Source organism: Leptopilina boulardi, unplaced genomic scaffold, assembly GCF_019393585.1.
Source record: "Leptopilina boulardi isolate dan_hultmark-lab unplaced genomic scaffold, ZJU_Lbou_2.1 LbouV2_310, whole genome shotgun sequence".
Lineage (NCBI taxonomy): Eukaryota > Metazoa > Arthropoda > Insecta > Hymenoptera > Figitidae > Leptopilina > Leptopilina boulardi.
The window spans coordinates 1,422,330-1,444,912 of NW_026137875.1; the positions used below are offsets into that span (position 1 = coordinate 1,422,330).

At 28.4% G+C, this 22,583-nt stretch overlaps 1 protein-coding gene and 1 long non-coding RNA gene across 4 annotated transcripts in view; one reads left to right on the plus strand and one right to left on the minus strand.

The window, feature by feature from the left end:
• The window catches only part of LOC127283780 (uncharacterized), a 52,613-nt gene extending 38,305 nt beyond the window's left edge, over positions 1-14,308 (minus strand). Inside the window, exons 1-2 of the long non-coding RNA XR_007843393.1 lie at positions 14,219-14,308; positions 13,747-13,853 (exon numbers count right to left, since the gene is read on the minus strand). This is a non-coding gene — a long non-coding RNA (uncharacterized LOC127283780). The remainder of the gene's footprint in view (positions 1-13,746; positions 13,854-14,218) is intronic.
• LOC127283776 (bromodomain and WD repeat-containing DDB_G0285837) overlaps positions 1-22,583 on the plus strand; it is a 32,255-nt gene that overhangs the window by 5,392 nt on the left and 4,280 nt on the right. For all 3 annotated transcript variants that reach the window (XM_051308862.1, XM_051308863.1, XM_051308861.1), the window contains exons 2-3: positions 20,386-20,443; positions 21,710-22,333. In XM_051308862.1, the coding sequence (XP_051164819.1) occupies positions 20,404-20,443; positions 21,710-22,333 (664 nt within the window). In that variant the 5' untranslated portion in view covers positions 20,386-20,403. The remainder of the gene's footprint in view (positions 1-20,385; positions 20,444-21,709; positions 22,334-22,583) is intronic.

Consider the following 22,583-nt stretch of genomic DNA (forward strand, 5'->3'; position numbering starts at 1 on the left):
TAAAATTTGTATAACCTAAAAAAATTTATGTTTAATAAATAAATATTTATTGAATATCTATAATATTTTTTTATTTATTTAGGTAATCATTAAAGAATTTACAAATCCATACAAAAGAATTTGATATCATTATTATTATTATTATTATTATTATTATTGTTATGCTATTTAAAAAAATTTTCACGAAGTTCAAATGATTATTTTAAAATTAAAATGGAATTTAGGTTAATGACAAGAAATTAAAAAAAAAAAAAAAATTTGCAGTGAATAAAAAAGGGCAGTTGTTTTCTAATTTATTGATGGGAGGTATCTTATCATATTCTATAATGGAATTAAAGTGATTGGCATTGCGAGTGCTCGAGCAAATCGTATTAATATATAGAACGTGCTTTAATAGAAATTGATTTTTAAAAGGGATCATGTGTAAATTAAACTCGAATATTCTCTATATTTAGCCTTTCGTTTTTTTTTTTCCTCAAAGAAAAATAGGGTAAACCGTACAGTAGTCGGCCAGTTAAGGGCATCTTTTTAATTGATACTATATAAGTACGAATTTTATTACAAAATATTGTTTTAAATATCTAAAAAGAAGTTATTAATGTAATATTTGTTTAATTTACTGTTTTATTTTACATTGACATTATAATTTCTAATAATTTATATAGATTGAAAAAAATATTTTGTTCATTTGAACGTTCAAAACTTTTGGCTCATAAAATCTCGTTCTAAAAATTTAATTTCTAGTATGTGAATTGAAAAATCTCAAGTTTTCAAGTCGTCATTACAATTTTTCGGTTTTAAATTTAGTGCTTAGAGTTGAAATCAATATGGCGTTTCTAAATCTTAGTTTCTACTCTCTAAATTTGAATCAGCGATAAGTATACCACTGGTACCAATCAGCGGATATACGCTGAAAAATCAGTGAAATTCCACTAATTCATCAGTGCATATAAGCTGATTGGAATCAGTGGTATATACTTATAGCTGAGAATCAGCGAGATTCTGCTGATTCAAATTTAGAGAGTATTGGTCAAATATTTTCTTTTGCGTAACACAGTGTAGATGTCTTTATAAAATTATGTAAAATAAATATTTTGAATCGAGAATGAATATGAAATTATTAGCGTCAGTTGGGGTAAATAGAAACAGATTTGCTAAGTTTCACCAATAATATAAGTATTTTTTCTTTTAAATCGCAATACTTTCGGTTTTTTTGTGTATTGAGTTATTATTTAAATTCCGTGGAACAATTTTATGAGGTAGTTGAAAATATGCGGGTACCATTAATTCGCAATAATCAACTGTTTCTATTTACCCCTAAATTTTTCAACTTTGCTAAAATTTAGGGAAATTTAAGAAAAAATTAATTTGAAGTATGCAAATATTAAAAAATACAAAGAATTACGTAAAAAATGATGAGCCGAAAGTTCATATATGAACGAAATATTTTTTTCATTCTATAAATTATTAAAAATTATGATGACCATGTAAAATAAAACAGTAAATTAAACAATTATTAAATTAATAACTTCTTTTTAGATATTTTGAACAATATTTTGTAATAAAATTCTTACTTAAAGAAGTAGCAAAACAAATTTCGTTCATATGAACGTTCAAAATTTTTGGCTCATAAAAAATGGTGTTAGTTATAAAATAATTCGAACTAATAAATAATAATGCAATACATAAGTTTAAAAATAAACCATGTTAAATATACTACAGTGGAAACTCTCTATAACGAAACTCTTTATAAGATAAAACTCTCCATAACGTAAATATCTGTTCAATTTGGTTGGTTTGTATTAAAATCTGTATATAGATACACTCTCTTTAACGAAGCAGTCACTCACTATATAACGAAAGTACAATGTCTCAAAATAAAAATATTTTTTCCCAATTTTGCTTTATTTGTTTACTTCTGTGTGCTGTTATTGCTGCCAGACAATTTCTGATGGTATAGGTAGATAGATAAGAATGTATTCGTTACTGTGAAAAATTAATTTAGTCTCTGTTTGAGTTTACTAGAAGTCGAATGTGACTAATTGTACATGGCTTGTAAAAGAAAAAGTTTTTCTATAGACGAAAAGGTTTCGGTAATTCATGCAATTGAAAAAGGGCGAAAAGAAAAGTGATGTTGGGAAATGTTTTGATCTTAGTGCATCTATACTGTGGCGACTATTTGGAAGAATAAAGATAATATTTTAATGGCAGGTCAGGGAAATTCTGCTAAAAAATTAAGAAAGCCGAAGTTCGATGACTTGGATCAAGCCATGCTTACTTGGTTTCATCAGCAGCGTGCAAATAACATACCAATTTCTGGACCTATTGCAAAAGCAAAAGCAAGTAGCTTTGCGGAAGAACTTGGCAAAGCAAAAACACTCAATCTAAAATCACAGACTATTATAAATAATTTGTTTTCATGATCACAAAGGGTGTTAGCTTCTTTTATTCTTTAATTCTGTCTATTTTTTTAAAATAAAAATTTAATGTGAAATACTGTTTTTTTTGCTCACTCGACATAACGAAACAAAATGCCCGGTCCCTTGAAATTCGTTATAGAGAGTTTCCACTGTATGTACTGATGAGAATATAGTTGAATACTATTTTATATATAATGTTTTCTCTCTCTCTCTCTAATATATTGTTGAAATTTCTGTTTCTATTTACCCCGAATTTCCAGTTTTTAGGGGTAAATAGAAATAGTCTCCTATTTTTAATTGAATTTTGCAAAATGAAAAAATCAAAGTTGATATTTTTGTTGTAGTATTAATAAGAAATAATTATAATTAATAATATGAATTTTTAGTTTATTTTTTTCCAAATGCGAGTCAAAAAAGTGAAAGCGTGTCTTCTTTGATTTTCAATTTTTTATGAAATAGGAAATATCTTTGTTTATATTTGCTGCTGATTGACAAACGGAAAATGAGAGAATACTTAGAACCTGTTGTGGATGATCTAAGGTTCAAGGTTTAAGGTCGTATTTATTTTTAAAATTTGTTATTTAACTGAAATAACTACTGTTTCGATTTACCCCTTGTTTCTATTTACCCCAACTGGACCCTAATAAATTATTTTATTAATAATTTAATTATAGAGGATTTTGTATTTTTTTTGTCATAATTGGCTAAAAATTAATTTTTAAAAATTTATATTTGGGTCTGGAATTTTTTAAAAAATGGTCTGGAAAACCTGGAAAAGTCATGGAATTTTGAAATCAGTGTTCCGTGGCAACCCTGAATTGATTACTTGATTATTTATCAAATAAATATATTTGATTTGATATATTTATATTTGATTTCTTTGTATCAAAGAAAAATTATTTGGTTCAAGTAAATATTTATTTAATAATAGTCAAATAACTATTTGAATCAAATAATTTTTTTTCCGTGTAAAAAAATTAATAATAATTGAAATAATAATAATAATAATAATTTATGTGATATAATAACATCTTAAATCTTCAAAATTATAAATTTGCTACTCTACATGTTAATTAACTTAATTACAATATTTACTTTGTGTTTGCGTGAATATTATATATATATATATATATATATATATATATATATATATATATATTTGTGTGTTTTATTTTCAAAGAAAATTTTAATGAACTTAATTAAATAAATAGACTTTTGATATTAGTAGCCGTTAATTACTATATAATTTTGGCGTAATTTCAGAATAAAGTGGGAATTTTTTTTCTACTAATTAGGAACAAACGATGTTTTTTCTTGGTTTAATTTTATGCCAAGTCTAGTTTGTGAATCGGGGCTCGAATTTCCGTTGCCGGAAGTTAGATGTTTATAGTTCGATGCACGACGTAAAATAGTAGAGCGAATCTTGTTTTTTTTTTTTTTTTTAATGGACATGTCTTTCCATTTTTATGAATGAACTTCTAATTATAGTAGCTTATGACAATATTTGCGTGCAGCAAATTTTTTTTTTTTCACTTAAAGTTAGAGAAAAATTTATATTTTTTATTATAATAAAATTATTCCAACAGAATTCTCATTCAATTGAATTTTTAAATGCGACAGAAATTCCAAATCACCGAATTTTAATTTATGCGAATTTTTTTTTTTGTATAAATTTTTAATTCATAGAATTTTTCATTTGTCCGAAATTACAAAAATGTCCGAATAAACAATCGACAGAAAGATTTCGGCGCAATTTTTAAAATTGACCAATTAGAAATTATATCAATAGAAAAAATTGTGATTGGTCTATTTTAAAAATTGCGCCGAAATTTTTCTATTCATTATGCTTGTTCGGTCATTTGTTATTTCGGACAAATGAAAATTTGTCGTCTTAAAAATTCATATATACAAATAAAATTCGCGGTAAATTGAAATTTCCGTTATTTAAAAATTCGATTAAATTAAAGTTCTTTTGAATAAAAAGTCATGTAAATTAAATGAGTATAAAATAAAAATTCGGTAGATAAAAATTTGTATAAAAAAAAAATTCTGTCAAATGCTTAATTCGAAAAATGAAAATTCGTCTAAAGAATAAATTAATTCTAATTAAATTCTATTAAAATAAAAATTCTAATTAATGATTTTTATGGGATAATCATATGCGCCTTGCTTTTAATAATTTTTAATTATAGAAAAAAATAAATAAAAGACAAAATTTATAATTTTATTGATATAGAAATTATATAATAATTATTAAAAGTACCTATATATACGGATATATAGTTATTCAAGTGTGGAGAATAATAGAAATTTTTTTTTTTTTTATTGATGAGTAACGTGAATGAAAAAATTCCTCTTTTCTTCCAGATGATATTTAAGCTTCTGACGTCACAAAGGTACACTAATTACTATTCCTAAAGCCTTGACTTGAGAGCACTTATCTCTTTCAGTCCGTGGCTTTAAATGCGCAGTTGCTCAGAGAGCTTCCATTCAACACCTTAAAGGCATTTTTGTGGTTTTTAAATATATTAAAATTTATCTCTTATAATTTATAATAATAATTTTTTTAATATCCTTACAATTTCTTTTTTCAAAATTATTTTATGAAATTCAAATATGTTCAAAGAAAAAATGTTCTAGTCAAAAAAAAATTTTTTTTGAGTAAAATAACCTAGAATATAAAATTTTATTAAATATTTGCCAAAAATGAATTATTTCACCATTTTGAGATTCGCGAATCATATAAAAAAAACAAACAAACGATTTTACTTTTTTCCCAAGAGTATAATTATAATGTTTCATTTATAATTCCTCTTTGAGGCATATACAAACAAGTCTGGGAAATTTCTGACTAATTCAGTTACCAATTATGTGCATTCAATTTAATTTCTAATCTTTAAATGAACATTTGGATTTCTTACAATATATGTTTGTATATATAATAATAAAAACTGGAATAAATTCTCGACATTAATCATTATTCGTTTATACAAATGGAAAAAGAAGGTGAAAGTATAAATTATGTAGTATAAATGTTATAATACTTTCATTTTAAATAGAAAAAATAATAATAGAATTGCTTCACTAAAGGCTTTGAACCGCGTGGCTTGACTAATTCGAGGTCCGGTTTTGCCTCAGAATTATTATTATTATTATTATGATAACTGACTTGCAACAAATGATTAAACTTCATCGACACCTTTAGTTTTAACTCGATTTCAAAATCGTTTGTTTTTAAATTTTTTTTAAAAATTTTTAAAATTTATTTAAAATAGATTTCACTCAATTTCAAAAGTACAATTTTCCAAAGAAAAAAATAATTTTCAGTTAAAATTTATTGTTAACTAATAATTAATAAACATTTTGTGTTTTTTCTTAAAAATTAGTAAACAATTCTAATTTTCATCCAATTTTTTAAAAAAAAGGATGCGGCTCATTTTAATCTCTGGAAGATTATTTACAATTTTGTTTGTTCAATTTGGATAATAAATATTTTGTTAACAAATTATTAAGTAATTTTATTTATTTTAAATAAAATTTTTTAATGAAAATTCAACAAACAGAATTGTAGAGAATTTTTCAGAGAATAAAATGATAAAAATGAGAATTGTTCATTAACTTTTAAGAAAAAACACAAAATGTTTATTTTAATTATTATTTAACAACAAATTTTAACTGAAAATAATTTTTTTTTTTGAAAATTATATAACTGGATCTTTTAAATTTTTGTGAAATCAATTTTAGTTTGAGGTTATGTTAATGGATTGAACGTTCCTTAATGAAATGATATAAATTTTGTTGTACGTAAAAATGACGAAAAATTTTTTTTATATGATTTTTTTTAACAAAAGAAATAATAGTATAGTTTATTTCAAATATTGAATAATTGATATTTAATTATTTAATTAATATTTAATTAGATTTTTTTTTACTAATTAGGTAATTATAATGTTATTTAATTAGATATACTTTAATTAACTTAATTAAATTAATTTCGGAAACTTGGGCGCGGAATTTTTATACGCTTCAATTCTATAATATATTACTAAAGCATAATTTTTGTCTAACTGGGAAAATTAAAAAAAAAAAAAAATTAATTAAATTCACGTGCGACTATAAAAATTACAAATTAGTATTTTAAACATGTGAATCGTATTATTAAACATTATATAGTTTCAAATAAATTTAAATTTTAATGAACAATAAGGATAGAAACCTTTGTATTCATGTATGTTCAAAACTTTCAAGTGCATTTATAATTATTGCAAAACATTTGAAAAGTTTTAGTTTCGTCAGTTTTGATTAGATTAGATTAGAACAATTATTATTAATCTGAGTCGTTCTTCGATCTAAAAAGATCTTTTTTTCTGATAAAAATGAGGTCAAATTTTTTTTTTCTAATTTTATGTTCAGAAATTACAAAAATTTTTTTAATATTCTTAATTTTTGAATTATCATGTAGTAATTATATTTTTTAATTTTTTATATATTTAACATATTATGTAACTTAAAAATTGTTATTCCAATTATTTTTTTTTACAAATTTATTTTTTATTTTTTTATGAACATGCTCAAAAAGCAGAATTTTAGAATTGTAAACAAATTTTACAGAATTGTAAACATTCGATTTCTAATTTATGGTTTTATTGCTAATAAGGTAAATTTTCTCTTATAGCTTTATATATTCCCATAAAAATGAAACATTGCTTCATTATTAATTAAGTTAAATAATTTTTTATCTATTTAATTTTATTATGCGCGTGTTTTTATTTATTTTTTGTTTTTTATTTTAGCCTCTTTATTTTAATTTGGTTTTCATCTTTTATTATATTGTATATTTAATAAATTATTTGACTTTGTAAATGCTTATTTATTATTATTCGTCATAATTTTTTTTTTTTACATATTTTCATAATTTTTTTATTGTTTTATATATTTTTATTGTTTATTATGTTTTATTAATAATTTATTTGTCATTTCCTGTGTAAATGTTCCGTAGAATCCAAATCCTTTCCTCTCTGTTTTATTGACCTGACAAGAGAAGAGTTGTGTGAAATCGTAAAAGAAACACGTTTTATAGAGCGACGATTTCTAATAATAAAAGTTGCACAAGACTTATTATAAAGAAAAAAAAAAGTTCAATGCAGTTGTGCATACAAATTATTATCAAAATAATTCAAATGATTCGGTTGAAAATACAATAAATTAAGGCCAGACATGTTTATTAATTTTATATATCAACAGCTCTATATATATTTACCTAGAGAGAAATTAAACTAACATTTAGTGTGTCTGGAGTCTCTAATTGTGTAAATTATTCACCTTATTTGAGGTCTAGTTTCACAGACACGAGGTTCCCTTCTTGTGCATTGGGTGAAACTTTTATTCTCTTATCTCGATTGCTTCTTTCATTATGGTCCACTTTCTCAGTTTTGTCTATTATCGTTTTATAGTATATAATAGTAGCTCGAAACTTTTATTGCAATTCATTGTTTCAAGTAAAATTTGCAATATGCAATGTTTTGAATCTTCTCTCTTTTTTTTATAAGGAATAAATATGGCTATCTCGCATCTAAATCTGAATTAAAGTAAAAAATTACTAATTTCATAGCAAAATGTCAGTCATTGATTTAAATATTTTATTTATTTAATTTTTATTATTATATTTAATATTTTAACTAATTATTTAGTTAAAAATACCTAATTGTCGGTTAAATTTTATTTTTAGGTTATATTAAAATAACTATTGGGATGTCCTACTGCGACACGCTCTTTGTTGAAAGTTTTTAAACTACATTGAGTAGTTGGAGTCATTTTTTCTTTTTACTAATAATTATAATCATTTTTTTTTTTACTAATAATGAATTTGTTCTTAATAATAATTGAATCAATTTGTGTAGAAACAACAGAAGTCCAATTTTTTTCAAAAATCACTTTTTTTATTGAAAATTTCTCTTTAAATGAAGTCAGCGATTAAATCCCAAATCGACCAATCATGAGCGGTTAAGTTGGCTTTAATCGCTGATTAACTTTTAACCGGAGTTTGTGAAACTGACCCTAACTCTTTAAATAAAATGTTCAAAACTTTTGTTCTGGTGCATATAAACGTAACCACAAAAACATTGATGCAGCATTTTGGTAGAAAAAAAAAATTTGTAAAAATTTGTAAAAATGATAAACACATTGATTTTACACGGAGAGAAAAATTAGGTTGTGTGGACTGGAGACTTAAGTTAAAACTACTTGAGTGACTCAAGTAACGATGCCTACAGTTAAAGCAAAATTGGTCGCACGGTAGTTTTGACTGTGCGGTCCCAAATAGTATTAATGTGCCATTAAAAAGTGATATTTCCATTCATTTAAACAGTTGAGGTTATTCGTGTAACAAGTAATATCAATATGTTAATATCAATAGCGAATTCAAGAAAAAAATTATGCCAATTTATTTATTTGTAAAATATTTAAATAAAAATTTTGCACTTCGAAACTTACAAATTTGTCATTTATCGTATTCGAAGTGTGTTATGGTTTGCTGACAAAATAATTAAATACTTATTAATGAATGCGTTCACAAAAGTAATGTAAAAAACACTGTAAAAAGAAAGGTACTAATTTAGTACCAATTTTTGTACTAAATCGTAATTTGGTTCGATTTTAATACCGAAATCAGCTCTAATTTAGAACTTTTTTTTACAGTGAATAATTAATGTACGCTTTAAATGTTGAAATACGACTACGCAATGTCCTAACTTTTTATTATAATTATGTATAACGATAAAAGTGTCTAAAACTGAAAATCCAACACACAACATAACTTGAAAAAGTGTTTCTTTTTATTTTTACATAATTTTTCAGTTAATTTGAAAAACCTTTGGATTCAGAATTGCTTAAAAACTATATTGTGGACCTTATTATTTCCTTTAAATCATCAAAAAAATGTTAATATTTGAAATTTTTTTAAAAATCAAACCTAACCTAGAAAAAATTAATAAATATAATATTCTATTAATATGCGTGTGTGAATAGCGCCACGCTGCCAAGCAAAGCTGATTGGTCAAACCGTCTGTCGGTATTATTTAAGAACATTATAGCCCTAACTTGATAGCCAAGTCAAATCTACCGTGCTCTCCAGTTACAAATGCCTTGTTTAATAAAATTGGACCAACGACTTGAAACAAAGCAGTTATCACCTAATTTTTCTCTCCGTGTAAAAGACTTTTTCCTTGAAACACGGACACTTTTTACAAAATCGTCCAAAACACCAAGGATTCTTATCTTATAAATTTCCTAAATACGAAAGATTGTGCGAATCCATACAAAAACGAGATTGCGAAACGAAAAGTAGGAAAGTAGGGTTCATTACATCCTGCCGCCGTCAGATGGCAGAAGCATGCAGGGAGCACAAAGTCGCAGCCGTTATTATATTACATTCCTTGTTTTTGTTTTGCAATTGCGTTTTTGTATCGATTCGAACAATCTTTCAGATTTAGGAAATTTATAAGTTAAATAAGTATCCTTGGTATTTTGGCCTATATCGTAAAAAGTTAATTTTTAAAATTATAGGTTAGTAAAATGTAATGCAAAAAAGCAGAATTGATAAAAATTATTGTATTTAAATGAAAATTGGTTTTTTTTTATTCCTGAACATTTTTGATTTACTTTTGCTGTTTCTGTACAAACTTCCTCAATGGATAAAGTAAAGTTACTGTTTTTTTTTCTTAAAAGATTACAATTTCAGTATTCGAGTTTCGGTTTTGAATATGAGAAATTTCGGTTTCTAAAAAATTTCTGTTCTTTTGATTATCGGTTTCAGTTGCCATCCCTAATTTAATTGTGTCATCAGGTGTCATTTATAAATAATGTAGTATAACTTTGTCTACTTTTTTTTTTATTAAAAACCGAAAAAACAACATTTAGATTTCAAAATAACAGTTTTAAAATTTTTATAATAAAACGGATTTCAGTTTTCGATTTCAGATAAATTTCTTTTTTCTTAAAAATTTCTATTTTTTCGGTTATTGATTTTTGGTTTCGGTTTTCATTCCTGCTTATTTATATAAACTAAACGAGTCGAAAATAGAAATTTTTATTTCCACTCTATGAGTTTATCTATTACCATTTTTCATCAATCACGTTTTTTTCTTTGATTTCTAATTTTTTTTTTAAGCTTATAATTCAATCTCATTTTCTAACAAATGAGGAAAAATCCATGTAGGTGTGCGATAAATTATTTTTTAATTTATTTAATGTTTATTTCCACACACTATATTTTCTCATAACGTTGTTTCTATGATTTCTAATTTTTTTTTTTAACGTATTGAATCTCCATTTCTCACAAATGAAAAAAAATGTTATAGAATGTGGGAAGAAAGGTGTCATGAAATGGAGAATACAAGCGAATTTCCAAAAATAGAATATAACATAAAAGCTGAAAGAGAATAGAGAGAGAAAACAAATTGTGTATATATGTGTGTGTATGTGCAGAGAAGAATTACGTAAACCATATATATACCTAGACAACATGCTGTTTGTTTAATTACATTATAAGGTTTGAGCGCGCGGATACTGGATTTAACTAGAGTATAGCAAGGATCAAATTTATCCAATGGGATTATAGAAAAGTTGAAATTTAATTGTAAATTATCCACCGGACTCAGCATCACGGAAGAGGTGTGTCTATTTTCATGTTGTATATATATATATATATAGGTATACGTGAAGTTTGAAAGCCTTTTGTTCCTCTCGCCTTATTAAGTCTAAATTACGGACAGGAAAATTGCGACATCCTCCAACTAAATAGACGTCTCTCGCACAACAGTTGATGTATACACACGTATATAACGTTTACAAAAGCATGACGTTCTGGCCTAACTGTTCTCAATATACTGACTTCAATGTATGGCTACTTTTTTTTAAACTGTACTTTTTGCTGAACTTCTTTCTTTCAATTTAGTTTCGATTATTTTCATAAAAATTGTAAAATTTTGTAGGGAAGGATGGGGCAAGGATAGTTAGTTGCTGTTATGCTTAGAGACGACTTGCTCAAAAATCGCGTCATTCATGGTATATTTGCGTCTTAACATCAATAGATGTTAGTAAAAATTGGAAGTCAATTTGCCACCGCATTTGCGAAGTCAGGAGTTTATTTTTGTTAAAAGTATGTTTTGCTAAAATATCAACGTAGTGTTTATCATATTGTTTCCTATATTAGTGCTTCCGAATATTTATTTACGTAAGTGTTTTCCGAAGTGGAATTTCCTGCTAAACACGAATATCGTATTTATTTTAAAATTAATTAACGTCATTTATTAAAATTTAGAAAAAACTGAAATATGGGCTCATGGGGCAAGGATAGTTAGAGCTATTACGGCTCGATAAAATCCTGCTAATGCGACTGCAAATCATAAAAAAATGTTTAATTATTCTTTTTAGGTTGATATATACATAATGGTGCGTAATTATATACGGAAAACGAAATTTATTGATCAAGAAATTGGTGATCATCTGAAGAAAATTGGTTAAATTTCAGATTCTATAGTTCAGGCGAATTTTAATGCAATAATTGATATTTAGAAAATTTTTAAAATATGTTGTTAATACTTGATATCATAGAAAATTAAAAGGCATTAAAATAAGCTGCAACGCTTATTATTATTTTAATCCATAATTTTGCTTATTTTAATTCATTTTGGTATTAAAATAAGCAAAATTGGATTAAAATAATAAGCGTTTCAGCTTTTGGCTCATCAAAACGAAAATTCACTGATTTTCTATGACAATTTTAGCATTCGGATTCTTTTAACTATCCTTGCCCCGGTACTGGGGCAAGGATAGATTTTTTTTATAGATTTGCTTCTTAAACCACGTCCACAATAAAAAGTTTGGTCATATACGGAGAGAAATTTCTAGAAATATTTACCGTGCAAAGTACATTCTGGCAGTTTTTACTGTGCTACCCCTACAATTTTGCATTTTACAGATTGTAGAGGCAGAACAGTAAAAACTGCCAGAATGTACTTTGCACTCACTTTCAGGTGGCAGTACGGTAAATATATTCCTAGAAATTTCTCTCCGTGTGGCAATATTTTTTTAAATGTCCGTAAAAATAAAACGGAAGCAGTTTATGTATTAATTTTTATTGCGTAAATTATTGTTCCCATCTTTCGTAGAAAGTTTTTAATGTGGAAACAGTTTTAAGCGAATTTAAAAAATAATTCAATTTATTTAAAAATAATTCGATTTTAATGCTTATTTTCTTGAGAAAATGACTCTCCTACAACTTCATCGTATTTTCAAACAAGCAAGCCGTTTGGAAAATATATGGCTATATGTTTGAAAAAAATCTACATTTTTCTTTTAAACAAATAGTCATATTTTCCAAATAGCTTGCTTGTCTGAAAATCCTCACGATGAAGTTGTAGAGAATTATTTTCTGAAGAAAATAAGCCATGTTACATTAAAATCGAATTATTTTTAAAAATTTCTGTAGAAGCGATATGACATAAAATATAAAATATTTTTTCCTATGCAAATTATATAAACAAATAAATTTTTTAGGTTTTAAATTTTTTTCTTGAAAATTGATATTTCTTCTTTTAGAAAGTACAATTAATATTATTTTAATTATTTCAATGTTAATTAATTTTTCTTCTGGAGATCTGCATTTCCGCGTGGATAAACATCCTTAAATTAAAAATTTTTTATAAAAATTTTTCTAAATATAAATTCTATTGAATAAAAAATAAAATTTTGTGTGGACAATACATAATTATTTTTTTTTTACAATTTACACGGTTTAAATATATATTCTAATTGACAATCATTAAAGATTATTAAAAAAGAAACTTGTTAAAAATTAAATTTTAAATTTTGATTTATGTATATATATATATATATATATATATATATATATATATATATATATATATATATACACGGAGAAAAATGGAAAAACGAATAAAGTAACTTTTACTACTTTAAAAGTAAAATTGGACCTGTCCGAAGTTTCTGCGCATCTCTGGCAACTTTTACTTCAAAAATAGTAAAATTGACTATTTCTGTAGTAAATTTTACTGTTTCCGTAGTAATTTTTACTATTTCTGAAGTAAATTTTACTATTTTTGGAGTAAAAGTTGCCAGAGATGCGCAGAAACTTCGGACAGGTCCAATTTTACTTTTAAAGTAGTAAAAGTTACTTTTTCTTTTTTTCCGTGTATATATATATCCTTTTGAAAAAATGATTTACTAAAAAATAAAAAAAAAATGGAGATGAAAAGAAGAATATATATATTGATCGCAGCAAATAAGCTTATCTTAATTAACACACCTGTTGATTCTTGCCAATCCAGTTAATTTTCATAATATACTTGATTCTGTCACCTTGACTTCATATTAATTTCTGTAATCTCTGGAAAGTTCTCATATAAGAAGAAACTAGAAAAAAAAATTTTCAAATGTTTGTTTTTCTTCTAAATTTCATTTCAAGTAAAATATTACATTTTGTCAATTTTCCCCCGAATGTTTATTATATACATTATTTATTTTCATTTTTTTTTTCTAAACTATTTTTCAACAAATTAAAAAAAAAATTAATTTGTTTCCAATATAATAATAAGTCTGGAAGTTTCTAATTTTGCTTTATGTAATGAAAAATTGTCTTTGCATTGAAACAAAAAACAAAAAAAAATTCTACGTAGAAAGAACAGTGGTTTCTTTTGTGTGTGTGTAAAATAAAATAAATAAGATCGTTTTACTTGAATGCCTTTTGAATTTATAATAATTATAAAAATGATTATTACGAGAAAGGATGTGGCGCGTTAAAGTTGAGATTTAAAATATAATCAGATCTCTTTTTACTTGACTTTTCACTTTGGGAGTCTCGTGCTCATGTTATAATTTACTTTACAATGAGAGTGCAGGTTACCACCTGAAGTGAAATAACCGTGACATTATTAAGAATTCTGGTTTCGCAGTGATTCATTCTTGTTGTAATTCAAAACCTCAGAATCACTATAGAACGATCGTTAGTCACCCAAGAATCCGGTCTTCTCAATAATCCATATTTCATATATACTAAAAAGCGAAAAAAAAAAGAAAAATCGATTTACATCCGTTTCACTTTGATTAGAAAATATTGTATGCATGATTTCTAATTGTGAAACATTTTTTTTTTTTTTTTTTTTGTTACAAATCTTATCTATATGCGAAAGAACATTTAATGGTTTAATTATTTCATTAAGTGAATCGAATTTTTATATTATTTTTTTTATTTTTCTCGCGAGTATTTAGATCAAAGTCGTAAAAATTGATTTTATCGCTTTGGTTTACTTTTTTTTTTTTTTTTTCAATAATTACAATAAGTTTGAGAATTATTTTCCATTTAAAAAAATTTTGCAATTTTTACAAATATAAAATAACTTTTTAGTTTAAAGTTATATGCTAATGGCTTTTATATCTTCTTAATAAATATTAAATTATTATCTACCTATATTATAAAAAAAAAGATATCGCCGCCGCCCTTGTTTCAAGACTCTGAATTTAGCTTCAAGTCCTCCTCCCTCCTCCTCTCTCTCTCTCACCGAATTTTCCGCCAAAAATGGCCTAAATTTTTAGGTTATGTTCGTTTCAAGACTCTGAATATAGTCGCAAGCCCCCCCCCCTTTCTTACGTTAAGGGCGAGGTGGATTTTCCTCCAAAAATTACCTACATTGTGAGGTTATGTTATTTTGGCGGGAAATAACCAAGAAACAAACATAACCTCTAAATTTGGCGGAAAACGACCAAGAAACAAACATAAACTGAAAATTTAGGTCAAATTTTTAAGGAAAATCACCAAAAAACGAACATAACCTCAAATGTAGATCAAATTTTATCAGGATAATTAAAAAAATTAGATAAATTTTGTTTTAAAAATTAAAAATAATAAAAATTATTATTAATAAAAATCATAAATAACATTTTAAAAAAATAAATAATAAAATATTAATAATAGTTTTAAATTCTAGAAAGTGGCCAAACATAAACTCAGAATGGGTCATAAAGCCATCTACAAAAACAACAAAAAATTTTCTTTGAAACAAAAAAAAACTTCTTAGTTTTAAAGAAAATTTCTTTAATTCAAAGAAATTTTCTTTGTGCATTTAATGAAAGAAATTCTAACATTTATATATAGGGTCAAAGAAACATTTATTTGAATTAAAGAAAAAATTTCTTTAAAACGAATATAATTTGTTTTGAATCAAAGGTAAATTTTCTTTGAATCAAAAAAATCTTTTTTTTGGATGTGACGACGTTAATTTTTTTTTTAAAAATCACAACCCAGGTGCGAATTGTCGGTCGGCCCATGGTCGGGCCGACCATGTGCATGGTCGGCCCACCTCGGGCAGCCAGAGGTCGGGCCAACTAGCGAATTGATAACGTCGGCCGACCTATGGTCGACTAAGTTGGACCGACTATGGGTACCATAGTCGGGCCGACCAAGGCTGCCCTAGTTGGGCCGACCATCCTTGCCGACGGTCGGCAGCCATAGTCGGGCCGACCATGGCAGCCATAGTTGGGCCAACCTTGGCTGCCGACCATCCAACTTGACGGTCGGCAGCCATAGTCGGCCCGACTAAGGCAGCCGAGGTCGGCCCAACTATGGCTGCCATGGTCGGCCCGACTATGGCTGCCGACCGTCGGCTATGATAGTCGGCCCAACTATGGCAGCCTTGGTCGGCCCGACTATGGCTGCCGATGGTCGGGCCAACTAGCGAATTGATAACGTCGGCCGACCTATGGTCGACTAAGTCGGGCCAACTATGGGTACCATAGTTGGGCCGACCTTGGCTGCCGACCATCCAACTTGACGGTCGGCAGCCATAGTCGGCCCGACTATGGCTGCCATGGTTGGGCCAACCTTGGCAGCTAAAATTTTGCCGACCATAAACATTAAAATATAAAAATTTGTTATACAAATAACATATATTAGTAATCATTTTAAATTCATTATACATTTATTTTATATACTTAAACACTAAACGCAATCGTAAACATACATATATACAAATTAAAATTTTTAACGCTCGCAGGGATCGAACTCGCAACCTAACGCACCGCAGTCTAATACGCTAACCACTACACTACGCAATGACATATGAGTCACGGAGAAAAATAAATGTTATAAGCTACAGCTTGAAAAAAATTAAAGTTAGTAATTCAAAATAATAAATTAATCACATATAACCTTTTTTCTTTTTAAATTAATCAATTACAAGTAAATTAACAAAAACATTTTACATTTGTCAATGGTAGGAGAGAAATTTACTTTATGATGGTCGGCCCAACTATGGCAGCCAAGGTTGGACCGACCTTGGCTGCCAAGGTCGTACCGACCATTGTCCCCCATGGTCGGCCCAACTATGGCAGCCAAGGTTGGCCCAACTATGGCTGCCAAGGTTGTGCCGACCATAATCCCCCATAGTCGGCCCAACTATGGCTGCAATGGTCGGCCCAACTGTGACTGCCGACGTCGGCAGCCATAGTCGGCCCAACTTTGGGTGCAAATATTTACCATGGTCGGCCCAACTCTGGCTGCCGACCGGTCGGCAGCCAGAGTTGGGCCGACCATGGGCCGACGAACCAACTCTGGCGGCCGACCGAAATTCGCACCTGGGAACTTCTATAATTTAGTAACAAATAAAAAAATTTAAAAAAAAAAGATTTTCTTATTTTTCGTAAAGATTTCGAAAAAAAACACTCCGGTGAAAAAAATATTTTTTTGAATAAAAATTTTATGTGGAATGCCCCATGTATAATTGTAAATTGTTTTATAAGTGTGAAGTAATATTTTGCAATGGGAATTTAATTGAAGATTGCGTCTAAATGATTTTTTTTTTTGATAAATGATAGTCCTTTGATATAATATACGAATTCTCGGGTCGTTTATTCGGAAAGTTTTGAAATTAATGTTGAAACTTATAACAATCTCGACTTTAACAAGATACTATGGACAGAAGTTTGTGTGGACCAAACTCAACACCAAACTTGAAATTCTTTGGTTTCAGTGAGCCGCAATGGCATTCTTCTATATATGCAATAACTATATATATATGGAGCTACTAAATATGTATAGGAAAAGCAATTTAAGTTTGAGAAAAATTATTTTAACAACTTTTTTCATAGAGAAATACTTTGGAAAAAATTTTTTCTATGCCCTTTAAAATTTCATAAACTTACTGCTTTTGACTTTTAAATTTATTAAAGTGTAATTTTTATATAGACTTTTCATTTCTAATAGGGTCAGTTGGGGTAAATGGGGACAAGAGGTTTTGGAGCTTAATTTACAATTTTAAAATTAAGTTCAACGTCAATATTTTAACCTCAGATCACCTGCAAGAGGTTTTGAGTATTGACAAGCTTTTATCTTGACAATTGGCAGCAAGGTAAAAAAAGTTATCGCTCAATGCATAAAAACTTGAAAATCAAAGTCAAACTGTTTCAGTATTTTGTCAAGTATTTCAAAGAAAACAGACTTAAAAATCATACCAAATTTTTTTCTTAGTCCTTATGACTCCCATAAGAGAAATTCACTTGAATTTTTGATTTTTGTCAATTTGGTTAATAATGACAAGCTGTCCCCATTTACCCCAAAAATTTGAAAACTCAGGGTAAATAGGGACAGCTTGTCATTATTAACCAAATTGACAAAAATCAAAAATTCAAGTGAATTTCTGTTATGGGAGTCATACCCAGGTGCGAATTGTCGGTCGGCCCATGGTCGGGCCGACCATGTGCATGGTCGGCCCACCTCGGGCAGCCAGAGGTCGGGCCAACTAGCGAATTGATAACGTCGGCCGACCTATGGTCGACTAAGTTGGACCGACTATGGGTACCATAGTCGGGCCGACCAAGGCTGCCCTAGTTGGGCCGACCATCCTTGCCGACGGTCGGCAGCCATAGTCGGGCCGACCATGGCAGCCATAGTTGGGCCAACCTTGGCTGCCGACCATCCAACTTGACGGTCGGCAGCCATAGTCGGCCCGACTAAGGCAGCCGAGGTCGGCCCAACTATGGCTGCCATGGTCGGCCCGACTATGGCTGCCGACCGTCGGCTATGATAGTCGGCCCAACTATGGCAGCCTTGGTCGGCCCGACTATGGCTGCCGATGGTCGGGCCAACTAGCGAATTGATAACGTCGGCCGACCTATGGTCGACTAAGTCGGGCCAACTATGGGTACCATAGTTGGGCCGACCTTGGCTGCCGACCATCCAACTTGACGGTCGGCAGCCATAGTCGGCCCGACTATGGCTGCCATGGTTGGGCCAACCTTGGCAGCTAAAATTTTGCCGACCATAAACATTAAAATATAAAAATTTGTTATACAAATAACATATATTAGTAATCATTTTAAATTCATTATACATTTATTTTATATACTTAAACACTAAACGCAATCGTAAACATACATATATACAAATTAAAATTTTTAACGCTCGCAGGGATCGAACTCGCAACCTAACGCACCGCAGTCTAATACGCTAACCACTACACTACGCAATGACATATGAGTCACGGAGAAAAATAAATGTTATAAGCTACAGCTTGAAAAAAATTAAAGTTAGTAATTCAAAATAATAAATTAATCACATATAACCTTTTTTCTTTTTAAATTAATCAATTACAAGTAAATTAACAAAAACATTTTACATTTGTCAATGGTAGGAGAGAAATTTACTTTATGATGGTCGGCCCAACTATGGCAGCCAAGGTTGGACCGACCTTGGCTGCCAAGGTCGTACCGACCATTGTCCCCCATGGTCGGCCCAACTATGGCAGCCAAGGTTGGCCCAACTATGGCTGCCAAGGTTGTGCCAACCATTTTCCCCTTAGTCGGCCCAACTGTGGCTGCCATAGTTGGACCGACTATGGGGAAGAATGGTCGGCCCAACTATGGCAGCCACAGTTGGGCCAACCATGGCTGCCAAGGTTGTGCCGACCATTACCCCCATGGTCGGCCCAACTATGGCAGCCATGGTTGGCCCAACTGTGGCTGCCATAGTTGGACCGACCATTACCCCCCCTGGTCGGCCCAACTATGGCAGCCAAGGTTGGCCCAACTATGGCTGCCAAGGTTGTGCCGACCATAATCCCCCATAGTCGGCCCAACTATGGCTGCAATGGTCGGCCCAACTGTGACTGCCGACGTCGGCAGCCATAGTCGGCCCAACTTTGGGTGCAAATATTTACCATGGTCGGCCCAACTCTGGCTGCCGACCGGTCGGCAGCCAGAGTTGGGCCGACCATGGGCCGACGAACCAACTCTGGCGGCCGACCGAAATTCGCACCTGGGTAAGGAAAATGAAAAAAATTTTGTATGATTTTTAAGTCTGTTTTCTTTGAAATGCTCGACAAAATACTGAAACAGTTTGACTTTGATTTTCAAGTTTTTATGCATTTTGAGCGATAACTTTTTTTATCTTGCTGCCAATTGTCAACATAAAAGCTTGGCAATACTCAAAACCTCTTGCAGGTGATCTGAGGTTAAAATATTTACGTTAAACTTAATTTTAAAACTGTAAATTAAGCTCCAAAACCTCTTGTCCCCATATTTACCCCAACTGACCCTACATCTTAAAATTATTTTAACAACAAATTTTGGCTAAAAATATATTTTTCTTTGTAAATTATATAATTGGATCCTTCAAAAATTAATAAAATTAATTGTAATTGCTGTTCTACTTGATGATAAAACTAATTTTTAATTTGAGGTTATGTCAAAGGGTTGAACGACCTTAAAATAGAATTATTATAGAATTGTAAAATAATCACAGAAAATAATAATTTTTAATATCAATAAGAAAATTAGAATTAAAATGAAATTAAAATAAAAAGTAGTAATAAATAAATAATAATAATAATAATATTAATAATAAAGTATGGTATTAAAATAAAAATAATGAAATCATTTTTTTTTCTTTTTGCAGGAAGATTCTGATGACGCGATGACATTACATTGGTGGATGCACTGGTTTTGGATTACGGGTAAGTAAAAAAAAATTCCCAAAAAAAAATAGCGATAAAAAGAAAATAAATCTAATATTTTGATGTAATTTTTTTTTTAAATTCATATAAGTAAAAAATATTTTATAAAATTTTGCAAGTATTTTTATTTATTTTGTTGACTTTTGTTTGTTTATATTTATTTTATTTCAATATTTTTGTTTATTTTTGTATTCAAGTAGAATGAAAAGAATAAAATGAAAGGAATTGTTTTATTTAGTGGCCAGTGCAGTTCTTCCTTATCTTTTGTTACAATAATAAAGTATTGTAAGTGCTACTGTAATTAATATTTAAATACAGCAAGACCAGTTTTTATCGTAATATCTTAAATAATTTTTATAATTTTCATTTTTATTTATTTATTATAAGATAATAAATATTTTTTTTTTTGAAATAAATTTATTAAATAGATGCGCAAAAAATACTGTTATGTGTAATTTTAAAAATATTTATGTGTAAAATAAAAATAGGTATTATATTTAAATGCATTAATTTTTAACTTTCTCTCAGTTTATAAAAAAAGGAGGATGAAGGATAATAATAATAATAATAATTGAATTAAAAAAATTAAAAAATACTTATTTTCTTATTTTTTATAAAGATTTTCAAAAAAAAAATTTCAATGAAAATTTCATATGGAATATGAAGGTATTCTACATGAGATTTTCATTGAAATTTTTTTTTGTTGAAAATCTTCATGAAAAATAAGAAAATAAGTATTTTTAAAAATTTTTTTAATGCGATAAAATTTATAGAAGTTGTGATTTATTTTTTTTTTATTTATTTTTATTTTACACAAATTTCTCTTTGTCCAACTTTTTATTTTAAAAAAAATTCCAATTTAATCGAATATTAATTTAGTAGAATTCTCCTTATAATTCAACATAAGTTTATAAGTGTGATTCGAATTTTTAAATGCCAGAATTTTTTTAATTCACCGAATCTTTATTTGTCCGAATTTTTTTTTAGTGATAGAATTCTAAAAATGACCGGATAAAATCATATAGAGAAATATATTTTTGTGCGATTTTTAAAATTATTTACGTTTTTCTTAATAATTTCAATTTTACGCAGCTTCTGATGACGATAAATTAAAAAAAAAATCACAACTTGCATAATTTTTATCAAAATATTTTCTTATTTTTCATAAAAATTTCAAAAAAAAAAAAATTTTTTTTTTTTTAATGAAAATCTCACATTGAATGCCTTATTGTTCTACATTATAGTAAAAAGAAAATTTTTTCGCAGGAATCCTGGCAGTCCCCTTGCCATCGACAACAGAAGGGCCTAAATTACAAGACGAAAATCAAATGTCGACTACAGATTCAACTGTACATTCGACAACAATAACGAAATTAGATGATAATAAAAATAATAATAACAATAATAGTAATAGTAATTCAAGTACTGAAAATTTTAGAATAGCCAAAGCCATTGGCGTATCTTCGTCTGTGAATGCCGAAAAAATAATTCCCATAAAACATTCAACACCTGCGATGGGTGATATTCTCACACTTGGTGTTTATAATGATAAAGTTCCAGTGATTAGAATGCCAATAGTGAAAAAGGATAGTAAAATTTCTTGGATTATAACATCAAATAAAACGAGTAGAACAAAATATGATGAAAAAATGTTGTCATCATCGTCATCGGAGATTGTTAAAAATTTCAGTACCAGTGAATATGAGAGCCTCACTGTCTTGCCTTTACAAGAGGAAATATCAAGATTTAAACTAGTCGTTAATAATAAAAGTACTCCATTCTCAGCTACTGGTGGAAAATTAAGAACTGTCAATGTTTCTGAGGATTTACTAGTTGAGGAAGATCTCACCGCTCCACAATTAATTGCCACCGCTTCATCTATACTTGATGGTAAAAAATAAAAATATTCTTTTTCTCGAAAATTATTTTAAAAATATCAAAATGGGTCAGTCCACTGACTTTCGCGTCTAATAGTGGTTGCGACCAAATTTTAAAAAAATCTAGTTTTAATATATATGTGAAACTCGATGATTCCCTGAGTTCATTAACCATAATATTATGATAAAAATTTTATTCCCTTTAAAAATATTAAATATCAAAAGTAGGAGGTTCACAATGTGATTTTGTAACCTTAAATTTT